Genomic DNA, 15,521 nt, shown 5'->3' on the forward strand with positions numbered 1-15,521 from the left:
TTGCATTATCAGCCCTGGCACACATGGTGCACTTTATTAGGGACTTTACTAGTAAGGCAAACATACCAATCATGGACAACCAATTACCATTATACTTTATACAGGGAACACTTGCACTTTGACACTGTTTAGCAGTGGCAAAGTGTCCAAAGCATCTAAGTTGACAACACCATGTCAGATAAAGGTATGGGGAAAGCAAAAAGTTTAGGGACTTTAGCCCAAAAGGGCCAAGTCCTACAGGTAGTTTTTAGGAGTAGTAAATGCTTACTAGAGTTAAGTGATGGCTAGTGTATAGGGGTAGTTAGGGGTTGTTAATGTTAAGGGATGGGTAGTAAAAGGTTGTTAATGTTAAGGGATGGGTAGTGAATGTAAAAGCAGTCGAAGTAGCAAATTATATTTATAGGGTGAATTTTATGTCTGAGCTCAATGATAAAAAGAGTTACATGTGGGTAAGATGTTACTTGAAGAATAAGGTCTTCTGTTCCTTGGAGAAGGGCAGGAATGTTGGAGCCTACAGATTCTGTGTTGGGAGAAAGTAATACAGACTGGGAGCAATTTCTGGAAAGAAGGAGAAGGTGTAGTGCCTTGTCTCCTTTCTAAATGTTCTACCTTGATCCTCATGAGGTGTCTGCTAAAAGTGTAGTGTTGCCTGTCAGAGTTCTTGTTATTGTTTACCACAATAGTGGGTGATTCTGTGTGCAGCCCTGCAGGCGAGGCAGCAGACTTTGACAAGGATGCACACTTATAGTGAGTAGAGGTATTGGAGGGTTTGGGGAGGTTCTGTCAAACAGCCCTCAGTCCATTAATTGGTCAGGAAGCAGCATGAAGGATGCTCTTCAAGTGATGTCAAATGTGATTTTTGTGTTTAATTGATGCCATTGAGTAGGGGGGCAAAGTTCTCAGCGACAAAAGCAAGAATTAAATACCTACATAAATTTAAGCCGGCTTATTTTCCTGAAGGGATGTAGAAATGCCCTGTAAAATACATTGTCAGAATAATTAACTTTGATTTATCTTTTACAGGAAAACCCAAAGCCATCATGCGTTTTCTGGGATATGACAAAAAATAGTAAGTTTAGAAATTCAGTGTCTCTGAAATTAAATCAGTCTCTAGCTTTTCTCTCCCCCGCCACTTCCCCTCCTTTCCTTTCCTTTCCTTTCCTTTCCTTTCCTTTCCTTTCCTTTCCTTTCCTTTCCTTTCCTTTCCGCTCCCTTTCCTCTCCTCTCCTATCATTTGCTCTCCCTCTCCTCTCCTCCCATTCTGTTCAAATATTTTCAAACATGGCCATGTCATGAGGTAGAGTTTAGTTTTTGCCATAAGACTTTCTGCAATAAATAATTCCCAATTCAGATGCATTGAGGAAAGACGACGGAGGTTGACTAAATCCACTTTTCTGTGCATTTCCTAAACACAATCACCCCCTTCTTCCCACAGATTACAGTGGTGGATGGAATTCGACGGGTTGCAGCGTGGCCCATGCAGAATCCAGTGCATATGAGACTGTGTGCTTATGCAATCACCTCACACACTTTGGGGTACTGATGGTAAGTGATGAATTCAATCACTGTTGTAGTCTTTGCTGATTGTCAAACGTGGAGAGATAACACCAAAGGCTTAGAATATGCTCCCTTTGCGTTGAGAAAATGCCAAACAGCACCAGACAGAATTAGCTCTCTCCTTTTTCTGGAGAAGATCATGGATCAGGTAAGAGAAGAGTAATCATTATACAGTGGTACTCAGTGTAAACAATAATAAGGCGAGTGCTGGCCTCACTAATTTAGGCCCAACACTGAATTCTAGGTAATCCAATTCTTACCAGTAACTGTATGTTCAGTATAAGAAAGTAATGGCACTTACACCTTATTGTTATTTTTGGGATAAATTGACCCAAATAGCATATAGTGAGACTCATTCATGTTATATATCTTTTATACAAGTTTGACTCATTTTATAGTAAATATACTTAAATTATCAGCGCTAACCTGAAAGCCTTCTATGGCTCCCAAATAATTAACTGCTTAACTTCAACTAGTAGATTTGAATCCTCATGATACTAAAAGATAGAAATCTTCTGCCTCTTTCGCATAAGACGTGGTTAGCATTTTTTTTATTTTGTAATAAAATATTTAATTAGAACAACATTTTCTCAATAGATGGGAACTTACACAAACTTTCTTTGAGTTTTTTCGAGTTAATTTTCTGGCTTACATTGGTTTGCCCCCATCATGCTTCCTATATTCAGTTCAATGATTATTTGTAATTGTAATTATATTACTGCTTACACAAAGTGTTAGCTTCTAGGACAGTACATTTTTTTATTTTGTCTACTTTATTATTTCATTGATGTGAAAAAGAGCAGAAAATGTGATGAAAACAGCAATTTTATAAAAAGTCTTAAAAAGGCATAGTTAATAAACACACAAACCTGTTTTATGTGGCATAGCATACAAACTTGTTTCGACTGCTGACATAGCTGAACAGCTTTCTTCAGGCTATCAGCCCTCTTTTGCTAAGAATATAAAAATGCTGCATATCTTCATAGGATAGTGTAACATCTGATGAATGTATAAAAGCGAATTCAGAAATGAAAAAAATATTTTTAATACACCCATAGAGAATCTAAAAGAGACATTGGTACATGCGAGCACTGATAAACAGAGCAGGGATTAGGAATTTGTGGAATAACATTTTGAACAATTGTGATCCATTGTGCGATAGAGATAACTTGTGCCCCTACTGTGGGCAATGCCTGAATTCCATGAAAGTGTAACTAACTCCATGTTCCACGAAGCAAGGTTAACAAGACTGGGATCTAACATGGACACAGTTTTTGGTTTTATGGCAAAACAGTTCCACTATTGTTTATAAATATTTTCACATTTAGCGTAATGTTCTTGGACTAACCGTGCATGAGGATGGAGGCATGGTCTGGAGTGCCTGGGCAAGACCTCCCTAAAACTCCTGTTTCCATGTACCGAATCTTCACATAGAGATACAAGGGCTCACAGAAGAAGTCATGCTTCCGTTGCTCAAGGGGAGGGCAGTCGTGAGAGGAGGAAGCAACGATTAAGCATGTGGGAGCAGTTTCTTGGCACAATATGCCTAGGCTGTTGAGAGCACCGCAGCTGCGAGAAGCAGTGGAATAGCTGGGATATAGAGTGGCGGAGGGAACTAAACAACCTTCTGGAATTTACTAGCCCCAGCGTTGGATGCAACAGACAGGCCACAACTGCCGTTGGTGATGCAGTGAGTCCTACAGTAGGGAGAAGCAGCCCAGCTCCCGGGCCAGAAGATCACTGTCCAACCAACTATGTACTGTGTGCCCCTCAGTGGGGCCGATACCCAATACCTTTGACTACCAGTTAAGGACTCAACACGCATTAGACTCTGCACAGTGCAGCCCCATAGACTCTAATAATATCAATATTTCTGAGTCCTGGAAGCAAAGGACGATGAGTTCTATGGCGTGTGCGGGCATCCTGGCCCAGGGGATGTGATTGTTGCTGGGCCGCCCAAATACACTAAACTCCCATGGTTTGGCCATACTCCTGACTACAGCTAAGGTCCTACCATGCATTTGGGACTTTACCCCATGGGCATTAGAGCCCCAGAGACTGTACCATTAATGAGTTAGCTCAAATCACACCTAGGGGGTGAAAGCCAAGCTGGAAAGAGGCCTGCATTGTTGAAAACTGGCTCTGGTAGGACTGGTCCGATTGTTCCTGTTGTCTGGAATAAGCTCCTCATTAGTATAGGGCGGATTGCCCTGGAGCAGTCTATCATATCAGTCAGCATGATATGATAGACTGCTCCAGGGCAATGCGGCAGGAACAACAGGAACAATCGGGACAATATATTGTCCTTTCTTGATATCTCAACGCCCTGAGGAAGCCCCAGGCCGGATGGCCATGTAAAAGACGTGTTCGCTGTCACCTTGTCCCACTCACCTGAGAGGAAGTCTCAGTCTGAGAACACTGCATATAAAAAAATACTATACATGAACAATCGCCTATTGGAATTTGTTCTGTGCTGAACCAAGATTTTACTAGTTTCCTCCTTCAAACCGATCTTACAGCCAAGAAATTTGGCAGCATTTATGGCGTGGAGCCTAGGCACTGCCCCAGCTGCTCGTCTCAAACCAGTTGGTGTGCACAAAGCACACCGACAGGTCTGAGGCCTTTCCTTTGCATATGGGCCATTGGCTCAATCAAAACGGTTTGCATGAACTGTAAATATAAGGTTTGATGGGTGAATACACCGCATTTCAAACATCATTATTTTTCAGTATTCTAGTGATACTCTCTGGCATGCTGCCTAGGCACTGCCCCAGCTGCTCGTCTCAAACCAGTTGGTGTGCACAAAGCACACCGACAGGTCTGAGGCCTTTCCTTTGCATATGGGCCATTGGCTCAATCAAAACGGTTTGCATGAACTGTAAATATAAGGTTTGATGCGTGAATACACCGCATTTCAAACATCATTATTTTTCAGTATTCTAGTGATACTCTCTGGCATGCTGCCGTTCTACGCGGTACTGCATGCAGTGATGGTGGAGGTCTTAATGACGGATGGAGACAGGCCTTGAGAGAGTTCAGATCGTAACTGCTTGCATATGTTCTTGTGACCCACTACAAAAGGTGGCTTTCTCAGGCTCTCTGTCTGTTTTCTTTTAAAAAGACCAGAGGCTCACTTTTATTTTCTGGAAGCATCTTAACGTTCTGCTGTGCTTTCACATAGACCTTTTTTATGTTTAAAAACGATATGCCCCTTCATTTTTGTACCTTATGCAAATGAAACAAGAGGCTTTGTTCGAAGTTAAAATATATTCCGGTAAATTTCGTAATTAAAGTAAGTACTTTTAAATATCAAAACTTAATAACTACATCTTCCTTTGGATTTTTGGACAATATCGCCTCTGCCTCCTCCCGAGTTTAAGTCAGAATTCCCCAAAAAAGTATGAGAAAGCAGATTAATCCGAATACAAAAATAATGCTTGTGTTTCAGTGGTTCGCCCAATGCATGCACAGCAATACAATACTCATTGGCCGTCAATGGCAGATTTTCTAAAGAAGAGGTATTCAAAATTTCCCAGCATTTCGTTCTTTAAGGCAACAATAACCACTGTAGATTAAAGCGATGCACTGAGATACACTCAAACTCATCACAAAGGCGATGTATTGAGAGAACGGTGAGAAAAGCTATGTAAAGTGTATAAAGTAATGCCACTCTTTCTGTTTTCTTTTCAAGGCTAAGTATTTTCTGTCATCCATTCTTTGCTCTGACACATAGTGGCTCTTTATGATGATCTTTCCATGTACTTTCGCTCATACACTTTCTAGACTGGGCTGTGGTACTTCTGCTGTCCTTTTTCACAGTTTTTGCTCTTTCACACTGGTGTATGTGATCTCTGATCACCACTTGGTTGCCTTCTCTCTCCAGAGTGGTCTCCGCAAACCACTGACCATTGTTCAGTCTAGTTGGTGCCTCTTGACTCTGTGCCCATTTGGTGTTCAGTACAGAAAGTTGGATGTTGGAACAGGGTTTGCCCATAAGTGCTGGGCAGTGCAGCAATTATCTGATGTTGCACCCTCATGGCGATACCAGCTGGCGTCAGAGTGTTTATGCAGAGGACTGTGTGCTGTCCCTCTCCCTGTCATGTTCTTGTTTTCTCTCTTGTTGGTATCCGAACTGGGAAGAAGGCCTCAGCAGTGTGGTCTCAGTGTAAAGGTCTATGATATCAGCATGACATCTACTGATACCATCCTTACCTGTAGACGCTGCAGTGCTTTATTTGGGAAAGACAAGGTGCTGGGCCACACGTTTTGTTTAGAAGCCTGCAATTGTCACTATCGTAGGCTAGGGTGCTGAATACCAAGTGCACAGTCTTTATTTCACCTCATACCCCTTTAATCCACCACCAGACTCTCCCTGCCTCCTTATCACTTTCTTGCAGGTTCTTTTTCATGACACTCTCTCCCTTTCTCACTGCTTTTCTGTCTTTCTCTTCCTCCTTCTTCCCGCTTTTGTGTTTTTCCCTTGCTTGCTCTGGATCTAAGAAGAAAAATTATTACCATTAGGCCCATCAACAAGCACCACAGCAAATTAAGTACTGTTGTCACTACAGGAGTAACTTTCATAACTCTTTCTAAGTGGAAAGAGTTATCTGGGGTGGCTGGATTGTCTTGTATCTATTTCGGTGGGAATTTCTAGAGATACTTTGGAGGGAATGTATGCATATGAAACTGTGCTGTTGAAACATATTAATTTGATTAAACATATGGAATCTGGGGACATCCTACATTTTTGTTTGTTACTCAAGGAGATAGTGTGTGGCTGAGAGAAGGTTACTCAGTATGTCTACTACACAGTGTAAAAAGGCCACTGAAGACCAGCTAGCTTTTCTTGGTGTGGAATTTTATGACCTATGAGTATCTCTCCTTTGCTCCCATCGAACCAGTATTTCCATGTTAATTACAGAGGTTGGTAATGTTAAGAAACCTAACTTGAGCAATTTGTGTTTGTGGAATATTCTGGCTCAAGAACCGATGTGATCACTCTTGTTCCTGGTTTTTCTGATTTAGGATCTCCAGAGGACTAGTACACAAATTGACGCGGTCAACAACAAAGTCCTTACCTTCATCTCCTACATTGGGTGTGGAATATCTGCAATCTGCTCAGCTGCTACTTTACTCACCTACATTGCATTTGAGTAAGTATTTTTGCCCCTGTTTGAATTATCTATAGCAACCCATGAGACTATTAAAGTCTGTGCGCCAGAATGAGTGTGTTCTGTCTTCTGGTAATAGCATGTTGTACTAAGGGGTCAATTACAAGAGGCCCGGAGTAATCTGTAGTGACTCCGCCCCTCAGAGCTACAGGAATGAAGATACAGGGGTTACAGGTGGGACCTTAAAGGTTTCCTTAAAAAAAAGGGACTATCAAAAGGAATTATTAATTCCAGGCCTGAATCCCCCCCAATGAAACCTAATTTTCCCCAGGTATTTCACCCAGAGACCCCCGATGAAAACCACAGATCCAGGGAGTTACCACAGATCTTGTAATTCCTCATTCTGTTGCTAAATCCCATTCACAGCCAAATTGGGATTACTGTAGACCTCGGAATGAAACCCTGAGTTTGGCTTGTAGGGGTACAATCTCCAGCCCCCCCTCTGCTGGCATATAATGTTCTCCTCACCTCTTGACCCCACAAAATCAAGTTGTCAAAGTTTATAAGCTTGCTGTGCCAGTGCATAGCAAGGGAGCCTTGGGTCCAAATATATGCAAGGAAAATAGGACCCTGTTGGTAAGGTGATAAAATGCAGCTGTCATTTGGAGTTTGCCCTTAGAATCCAGGGCTGTGGTGTCACTGCACCTACTGCACTAATGATAGCTGTGGCCCCCAAGGCTGGGCTGATGTAGTACACCCTATATACAAAGTGACTTAGCATGAAAAAGTGAGGTCAAGAAATGTGCATGATCTGCCTTATATTTTGAAGACTGCCATGCACTACACTTTAACATGCATGCCCATATACACTAGTTGGCTGACACAATTATTACTTGTAGCCAGATTACATGGAGAAGGAAAATGCAATCAGGATTTATATTATTAATATGAATTAAGTATATCAGATAGTATCATGACCCTTGTAACATCACTTGAAGGACCTCAAGGTTAATTCCCCCTTCTTCACTTATGGTCCCACTCCTTGTATCACATTTCAGCAGAGTAGGGAGAACCTGCTTTAAAAAAGGAATGAGAAGGTAAGGCATTAGAGAGAGACTGACATTCATTTCCAGCAGGGTGATTGTGAGAAAACCTGGACTGAACTCTTTGAGATACAAGATTGCACATCATTGCAGAGGCACCATACTACTTACTGTTAAGAGAGCAAACAGAAGACAGTGAGTATCGGACAACAGAGGAAGGGTTCTTTGACAGGAAAGTATTATGGAATAACTTTGATGCAGCCTACCCAGTGTGAGAGGAGGTAGTGTTGTAACTAGCCCCAGTCAAGCCTGGAATCTTGCCCAAGAACCTAGGATGACTTGCACACTCCTCTACAGGAAAGTAGAATTGTAATCGGCAGACCAAAAAGGAGAAAATCTGAAAGCAAGTCCAAAAATGCGATGCAGCGCGTGCTACGAATTTCGTTTTATTTATTTAATTGTTTACTTACCTGCAATTATCCATATTGCGGTTTTTAGAACCCCCCCACCCTGCCCCTCCCCCGCCCTGCCTTACCGCCCCACGGAACTCCCTCCACGGGCCGCGGCTGCCAAAGTTTTGCCATATAAGTATCAGATGGTTTTTAAAATCAAATAACTCAGTAATGAAAGTGTTATACTGTCAGGATTGGATAGAAAATGATTGTTAAATATCCGTTTACTGTGTTTCAAATTATAATCAAATATTCTAAAACTAACCTCAATGGAGCATGGTTTGAGATAAAGATCACACACATCTGAATTGAAAGTATGCATTGAGTAAGGGATATGTTAATAATGAAATAATCATTTCAGGATAAATTATTATAGCTGGAGTGAAGAATAAAAATTCTCAGTGGTCTTATTTAAAGAGTCTCTACATATCATTTGAATTTTGGTTTATTATATCAGACTTAAACACAGTATGAAATTTGCATTTGCATTTAGGCTCTATATCAAATGAAGATATCAAGAGCTTTTTTTAAATCACCACTAATAATAATATATTTATTTGAGAAATTTGTGATTTTAGTTTTGATGTCATTCCAAAAAGTAGTGTCCAGTTTTGTAAAACCATACATATAAAAAATGGAAAACTTATTCATCAATAGTGACATCAAGTAATTTCCATCTTGCTTCAGTATCATACTCCTGTGATAAGATATCAACATCAAGAGATTAATTAAAGAGAATTGAAACACCCCCTTTGATATTTATAGCTGCAGAATAGACAACATTACCTACCGAGTACATTCAAGCATTTAATCATTTAGATTCGTTACAATGCGTTTTTCATAAAAGGCTACTTTAGCATTTGGTTTTGCCTTTTAACTGAGTTACCCAAAGCACACACATTCAAAGAGAAAAAAATAATCATGAAAAATGAAAAAACAGGATACAGCAAAGCAACCAATACTGACAACCTGTGATGACAAAAAGAAAAATATCAACATAAATCAAAATGTTCTTCACACATACATGGAATGAATTTATGGACAAAAATAAATGAGCCAGTACTAATAGATAAAAATAGATGTAAAAAAACCCAAAAAGAATTGTGAAGTAGATAACAATGAAAACATGACGCTAATACTTCAAGGGAAAACTCCCTGAATTGAAATGTACATATAACAAAACAAACCTTGAGTGTAATATGGACAAGAAACCCAAACAAGAGTGAAGCTTGCTGATAAAAATAATCTGTTATGAAATGAATGCACAATCATAAATCAAAACGTAACACATAATTCAAAAATTGTAGCTGAAAGTGCTATATAGTAGTAGATCAGTTTCTGTTAATATATTCTGGTAGCTTGCATGGTTCATCAAAGGACTGTGAGATTCCATTATGTGTGGTCTTAAAGATTCAAGGAATGAATATTACCATAATGAATGTTAAGCTGCTGCAATTTTGGTCTCATAATAATAAAAAAAAATGTTCTTATATTCCTTACGTTAGAAAGATCCTCAAATTGAACAACTGATGACCAGGCCACATATGTTTTTTTATCTTTACTTGCTCTTATTATTTTATACGGTTAATGTATTCCAAACATAGCATGATAACCCCTCTACAACAATTAGATGCTGAAGATGGAGTTTCTTTTGCCAAATCTCTGAGGTCTTGATATATTTAAACTTAAATAATTCGGTAGACCTACTATCTCAGTCAGAGTTTAAAAAAAACCATTAATACTGTCTATTCCTCCATGCAAGCCGTATAGTATAAAGCTATATCACCTATTCCCATTCTCTAAATCATCATCATGACTTTGTTAAGTGCAAATATCACATTGGAAACCAGCCAGCAACTTTACTTGTAACATCCTGCATGTCACTAATCAGATGCTCCATCTCGATCGATTTGTCATAGATATCTCTATTCCTCAATGGTTAAAGAACTCTTATTTAATGCAATAATTTGTCGAAAATAGGATTTTCAGGGAATTATACTGGAGATGGAGGATCATTCTTAATGTGTTTAGGTTTAGCGCCTGATGAGGAAGGCTAATGCTTTGTGGTGATATTAGAATCAGAAGCCATGTAAGAAAAGGAGCTTTTAATACTTATTTAATAATAACAGGTTTGTAGACCTGCCCACCATGTATAGAAGCACCTAGAGGTCTTAAGTCTTACAGCTACCAAGGTGACTAATTTATTAACTCTTATATAAAGAGCACCTCTGCTCATATCTGGTTTATGAAGAAGTATTATAATATTGCTATAAGTAAGCAATGATTGTACCGTATGAAAGGAAACACAAAACATAGAATCATATCGAAAATAAGTTCAATAGATCATAGTGTTAGGCAGCATATCCTATATTGAGTAAGTATCTCATAACTGAGTCTGGTAAACACTTATATGCTGAAGAAATAACAAAGGCAAAATAATCTATAAGGAGCAGAAAGCAACCGTAATATGTATGAGGAAACAAAACAGTGACACTAGATAAAGGTCTTCAAATGTTGCAACCTAATGTAATACTCCAGATCTATGTCAAATATGTGATTTTGATGCTAAATTTGTAATTAGAAGTATTTTGCCATACTAGAACTAGAGCGCATCAGAAATGCAGTACTGACATTAGAGAGAAAAGCTTCCCCAGTGAAGGTGTGATCTAAAATTGTGATCACGCTGCTTTCCCTCCAACAAGCACCTGCAATATTGATGTTAAAAGCAGTTTTCCTTATGTTCGAAACAGCATGTCTTGTATTCCCCTCGTTGTCTAGACAGAGGTACCTATAAAAATCCATGGTGAGTTGAAGCAAAGTGGTGTTTTTTCCCCAAATAAGCACAGTTGAGAGACAGAGCTTCAGAGTCGGTAGGCCGTCTTGATCGGCACCAAAACCACACCTCAACTTTATATAATTATTGATGTGATAATGTGTTTTTTTTTCTTTTCACCGACAAACATCTACCAGACATGAATAGCTGTTGATGCTGCAGATGACAGAGCAATTATACAGATAGAGCTTTGCACGGAAGGGAGTTTGAATTAAAATGTCTCTTGTGCCTTTAAAAACACCCGCGTTAGAAGTGCAAGATGTCACTTGTTCATGAATGAAAGATACCAGTGCTTGCGCATATTTATACATTTGGGTAGTATTTATGGTATCTTCACCTGTTTAACAACTTCTATAAACAATTGTGCACAGACACTGTATTGGTATCAAATGAAAAATTATGACATTGACGAATAACTTGAAATTCACCCTAGGAAGGACTTTGTTGGAATAAACATTACAAAACATAAAAGTAAAATGCACTGCAATTTCTCAAATATGTTGACATATTTATATTTACATCTTTTAATTTTACACTGCACTTAATAATGTTGTTGAGGGAGTAGAAAAAGCCCTTTATTGTACCACAAATAGTTATCCACATGTAGCTATTGACCCGGTAATACCTAAGCTGTCTGTCTATTCTTCCCCATTCTGGGCTCATTAACTGGGGAAGCTCAATGTTAGTGTTTAGATAATTATAATATACAGCTGTTTGCTAAACCACTCAAATTCATTTTGGTTTAGTGAATTGTACCTCCTGATTTATTTTTCTCAAGGCCTATGGCACTGTTCTTTGTCTCGTCGCTCGTTCGTAGTCTTCTCACTGTTTATTGTAACACACCCACATTCTTCACAGTGCATACAACTGCTAAATAAATAAAGAAATTGCTTATGGCAAATGCATAAAGGTCGTGGCTTTAGGAGCCCTTATAATTAGAAATCCTTCTAGGAAAACAGGAAAGGAGGGATAGAGAAGTGCATGGGGATTAAGGAGAAGTGATTTGGGCAGCTTTTGTAGCCATCTGCAAAGGTGAAAATTGACTGGAAATGAAAGGGTTTGTAGGGACCATTTGACTTCTCCAAAGGTGAATTGATCGTACTATAATGTGGCAAAGAATCCAATGAAAAAATGGAAGAATGGGTGACAGGTGGAAAAACCAGAAGTGCCAGATTGCACAGCAGTTTTATCATCAGGTTTAGTGGTGTTTTGACATTGCAACTTTTATGGTATTCTGGCATTTTAACAATAATCAATAAAGGTATTTCCTGTAATTTGCCATACGTTGATGTTTGTTAAGCAGCACGTTAGATGTATTGATCTAATTCTGGCCAGTTCTTCTACAGCTCTCAGAACATGGAAATGGTCTGTTCAGGCACACCCTATGCCAATCTCTACTTAAGCAAAGATGCCACTGCATACCACCTACTAGTCCAGCTAAAACAGATCATCACACAAGTTGTTTTGACAAAAATCAGAAAAACAAGCCCCTTTTTGGAGACCTAAATGTCCTACATGTCACGATCTGTTCCCCTCGTTTATAGATCCAATCGATGTACAACTTCTAGTTTAAATTGAACTACTGTATTGTGTTTTTTCCAGAAAAATTAGACGGGATTACCCATCCAAGATCTTAATGAACCTCAGTACAGCCTTGCTGTTCCTCAACCTGATCTTCCTGCTCGACAGTTGGCTTGCGTCATTTGACATCGAAGGCCTGTGTATCGCAGTAGCGGCCCTTCTGCATTTTTTCCTACTGGCAACTTTCACGTGGATGGGGCTGGAGGCTGTTCACATGTACATTGCACTGGTTAAAGTTTTCAACACCTACATCAGGCGCTACATTCTTAAGTTCTGCATTATTGGCTGGGGTGAGTTTGAACTTTTATTGATCTTGTACATGATTTAAAATAGAACTGCAGAAAAACATGACTACTTTATGCATAAGTGTTTATTTTCCATCAGAAAATGACTTGCTTCGAATATTTGTTCTTTACCCTCTAGTAAAACAGTACAAAGAGGTGCATATAAAAGACACAGAGATCATCTCCCTTGCAGAATTACTATCTGCTAAGTAAGAGACTCTACAAAGTAAAGCTCGACAGATCCACAGATATTCCGCTTGTCACATTTCAGAGGAGCAGATGCAGCTCTTCCCTCAAAGTGGGGGATAGCATGTGCTACTAGAACATTATTATGCAATACAGTTTGCATTACTCATAATAAGATGCAAACTATACACCCACCAATTTTCACATCCCACACTAGCCCAAATTAGCATGAGCACTAGTGTTTTGCAGCTCCTTTGTGATGGGGCCCTATATCTCGAGTATGGCCACATTTTTGCTTTCACCCTCTCACCAGGTTATCTTTGTAGATCTTCGGCTTCATAGAAATATTTAGGAGTTTAAATTATTTCCAATAGTCACTTCAAAATCAATAAATGCCTCGAGATTTTACAGTCCACTTGCTGTAGTTTAAGTGCTCGGAAAAAGTGTTCACTTTGGCCAAGTTATATATTTTTTTCGTTCTGTCTCTATGACTGTTGTGCTCCCTCTAAATATGGAGGATTGGTTCAGCAGAGCACAAACATTCCTCCAGACCACTGACTAGGGACCAGCTAAACCGAATGCTAGAATCTGCTAGAATTCGCTGTGGTAGCCTGGATTTCAGCCACAAGCATATTTTGCCTTCCACTTTCTTTCACAATTTCAGTTTTATTATCATATTTGACCAATGCATTTGTGGTGCAGTATACCTCCAGCCCCTCAAACTAAGTTTCAGCCTTAATCGGGCTTGGTACAGTAAGTCCACATCCTCTGTATACAAAAGGACACCGCTGCACTGCCAGCCCTGGATTCCTAGTAGAGCTTAAAAACCATATCGCCGTCATGACAGCGCCTCCAACACATCTGTGCATGGTGTGGCATGCACCATGTCGTGCATGCCACACAGTGCATGCACAACCCTGCACTTTTGGGTGGGCACATCATGTGCCCCCTGCGTGACCCCCCTGGGCAGATTTGCTCTGGAGCCCTGCTGGGGGTCCCTTTACATGCTTTTCTTCCAAGCATTTCATGGAAGGGGTCCCTGCCATGAAAGGCTTGGTAGAAAGGCAGGTTGTAATCTGCTCTCTGGTGCCAGAATCTGCACTGTCTCTATTCCCACCTGCATTCTGCACCGCGGGATCCTGGCAGTGACAGCGGTCTTGTAGCGGTCTCACCACCATCATGGAAGGGGTCCCTGCCATGAAAGGCTTGGTAGAAAGGCAGGTTGTAATCTGCTCTCTGGTGCCAGAATCGGCACTGTCTCTATTCCCACCTGCATTCTTCACCGCGGGATCCTGGCAGTGGCAACGGTCTTGTAGCGGTCTCACCATCATAATCAGGTGGAAAACCCAATGCGATGGTGCCAGTTGCACCACCACCCACGAGTACAGTGGTCCCAGGACCGCCGTACTCGTAATCAGGTCCTTTATGTTTCGCGAACAAGAATCTTCGTATTCTTAATAGAGACCTGTTAGACCTAGCATATCTTGGCGTGATGACCCCTGACTTTTTGCCTCTGCCTAGTTTGCAATTTAGATGATTTGGGTACTTTGCCACTGCTGAGCAGTGTCAAAGTACAAGTGTTCCCTATGTAAAATGTAATGGTGATTGGTTGACCATGATTAGTATGTTTGCCTTACTAGTAAAGTCCCTAGTGATGTGCACTGTGTGTGCCAGGGCTAGTAATGCAAAGGCGCGCGGAGAAGGAAACTCCGGCCTTCACTGTAGGGCCTGCACGCAGAGTGCTAAGTTAGCATGTTGTCCTGACAAGTGCAACCAGTTGTCAGGCCTTACTTTCCCTTTTACATACACATTGGGCACCCCTGTGGTAGGTCCCAGGTAGCCCCTGGGCAGGGTGCAGTGCATGTAAAAGGCAGAACATATACTGAGGTGTGTGCTATGTTCTGACAGTGAAAAACACTCCATTTCGTTTTACACTGCTGAAAGGTCATCTGCTCATAGGACAGAATGGGGGAGGCTGGGTGTTGTGTTTGTTAGCCTAGTTTCCTGTCAGATTTATAATCGAGAGGTGAAGTTTAGTATGTATGAACTCACAGTGTCATAACACATCTTTCTGTGAAGGTGGTTTTGTCACGGTGTGTTCAGAAACCACTCTTTAAGAAAGTGGCTGAGTTTTGTACTCTAGGCATTTCTGTGGGTCTCTTCTGAAATGTGGATTGTCTGTCTGGACTTGAAAGGTGAGAGGAGCTGGGAGAGGTCTTGACCCAGGGAGGAGTTGAGATGGCACCAGGCTGCCCTGCATCTGGAGAGTAGGGGGAGGAGAAGCCCAGGAGATGAAAAGGCCTGGGCTGGTGCTACAAAAAAAACAATTGACCCATCTCCTGCTGAGTGATTAAGGATCCAGACCCCCAGTATCAAAAGGAGAGAGGTGACACTGGGAGGGAGACACCCAGAACTGATTTAGGGAGGGGTCAGGGACCCATGAACCCGAACAAACTTCAAAGACATTAAGGGAT

At 40.7% G+C, this 15,521-nt stretch overlaps 1 protein-coding gene across 3 annotated transcripts in view; it reads left to right on the top strand.

Moving 5' to 3' along the window:
* Positions 1-15,521, top strand: part of ADGRG6 (adhesion G protein-coupled receptor G6) — a 621,002-nt gene that overhangs the window by 530,304 nt on the left and 75,177 nt on the right. For all 3 annotated transcript variants that reach the window (XM_085611657.1, XM_085611655.1, XM_085611656.1), the window contains 4 exons: positions 1,024-1,069; positions 1,436-1,545; positions 6,583-6,710; positions 12,599-12,867. In XM_085611657.1, the coding sequence (XP_085467783.1) occupies positions 1,024-1,069; positions 1,436-1,545; positions 6,583-6,710; positions 12,599-12,867 (553 nt within the window). The remainder of the gene's footprint in view (positions 1-1,023; positions 1,070-1,435; positions 1,546-6,582; positions 6,711-12,598; positions 12,868-15,521) is intronic.

The sequence above is a fragment of the Triturus cristatus genome, chromosome 6 (genome assembly GCF_964204655.1).
Source record: "Triturus cristatus chromosome 6, aTriCri1.1, whole genome shotgun sequence".
NCBI lineage: Eukaryota > Metazoa > Chordata > Amphibia > Caudata > Salamandridae > Triturus > Triturus cristatus.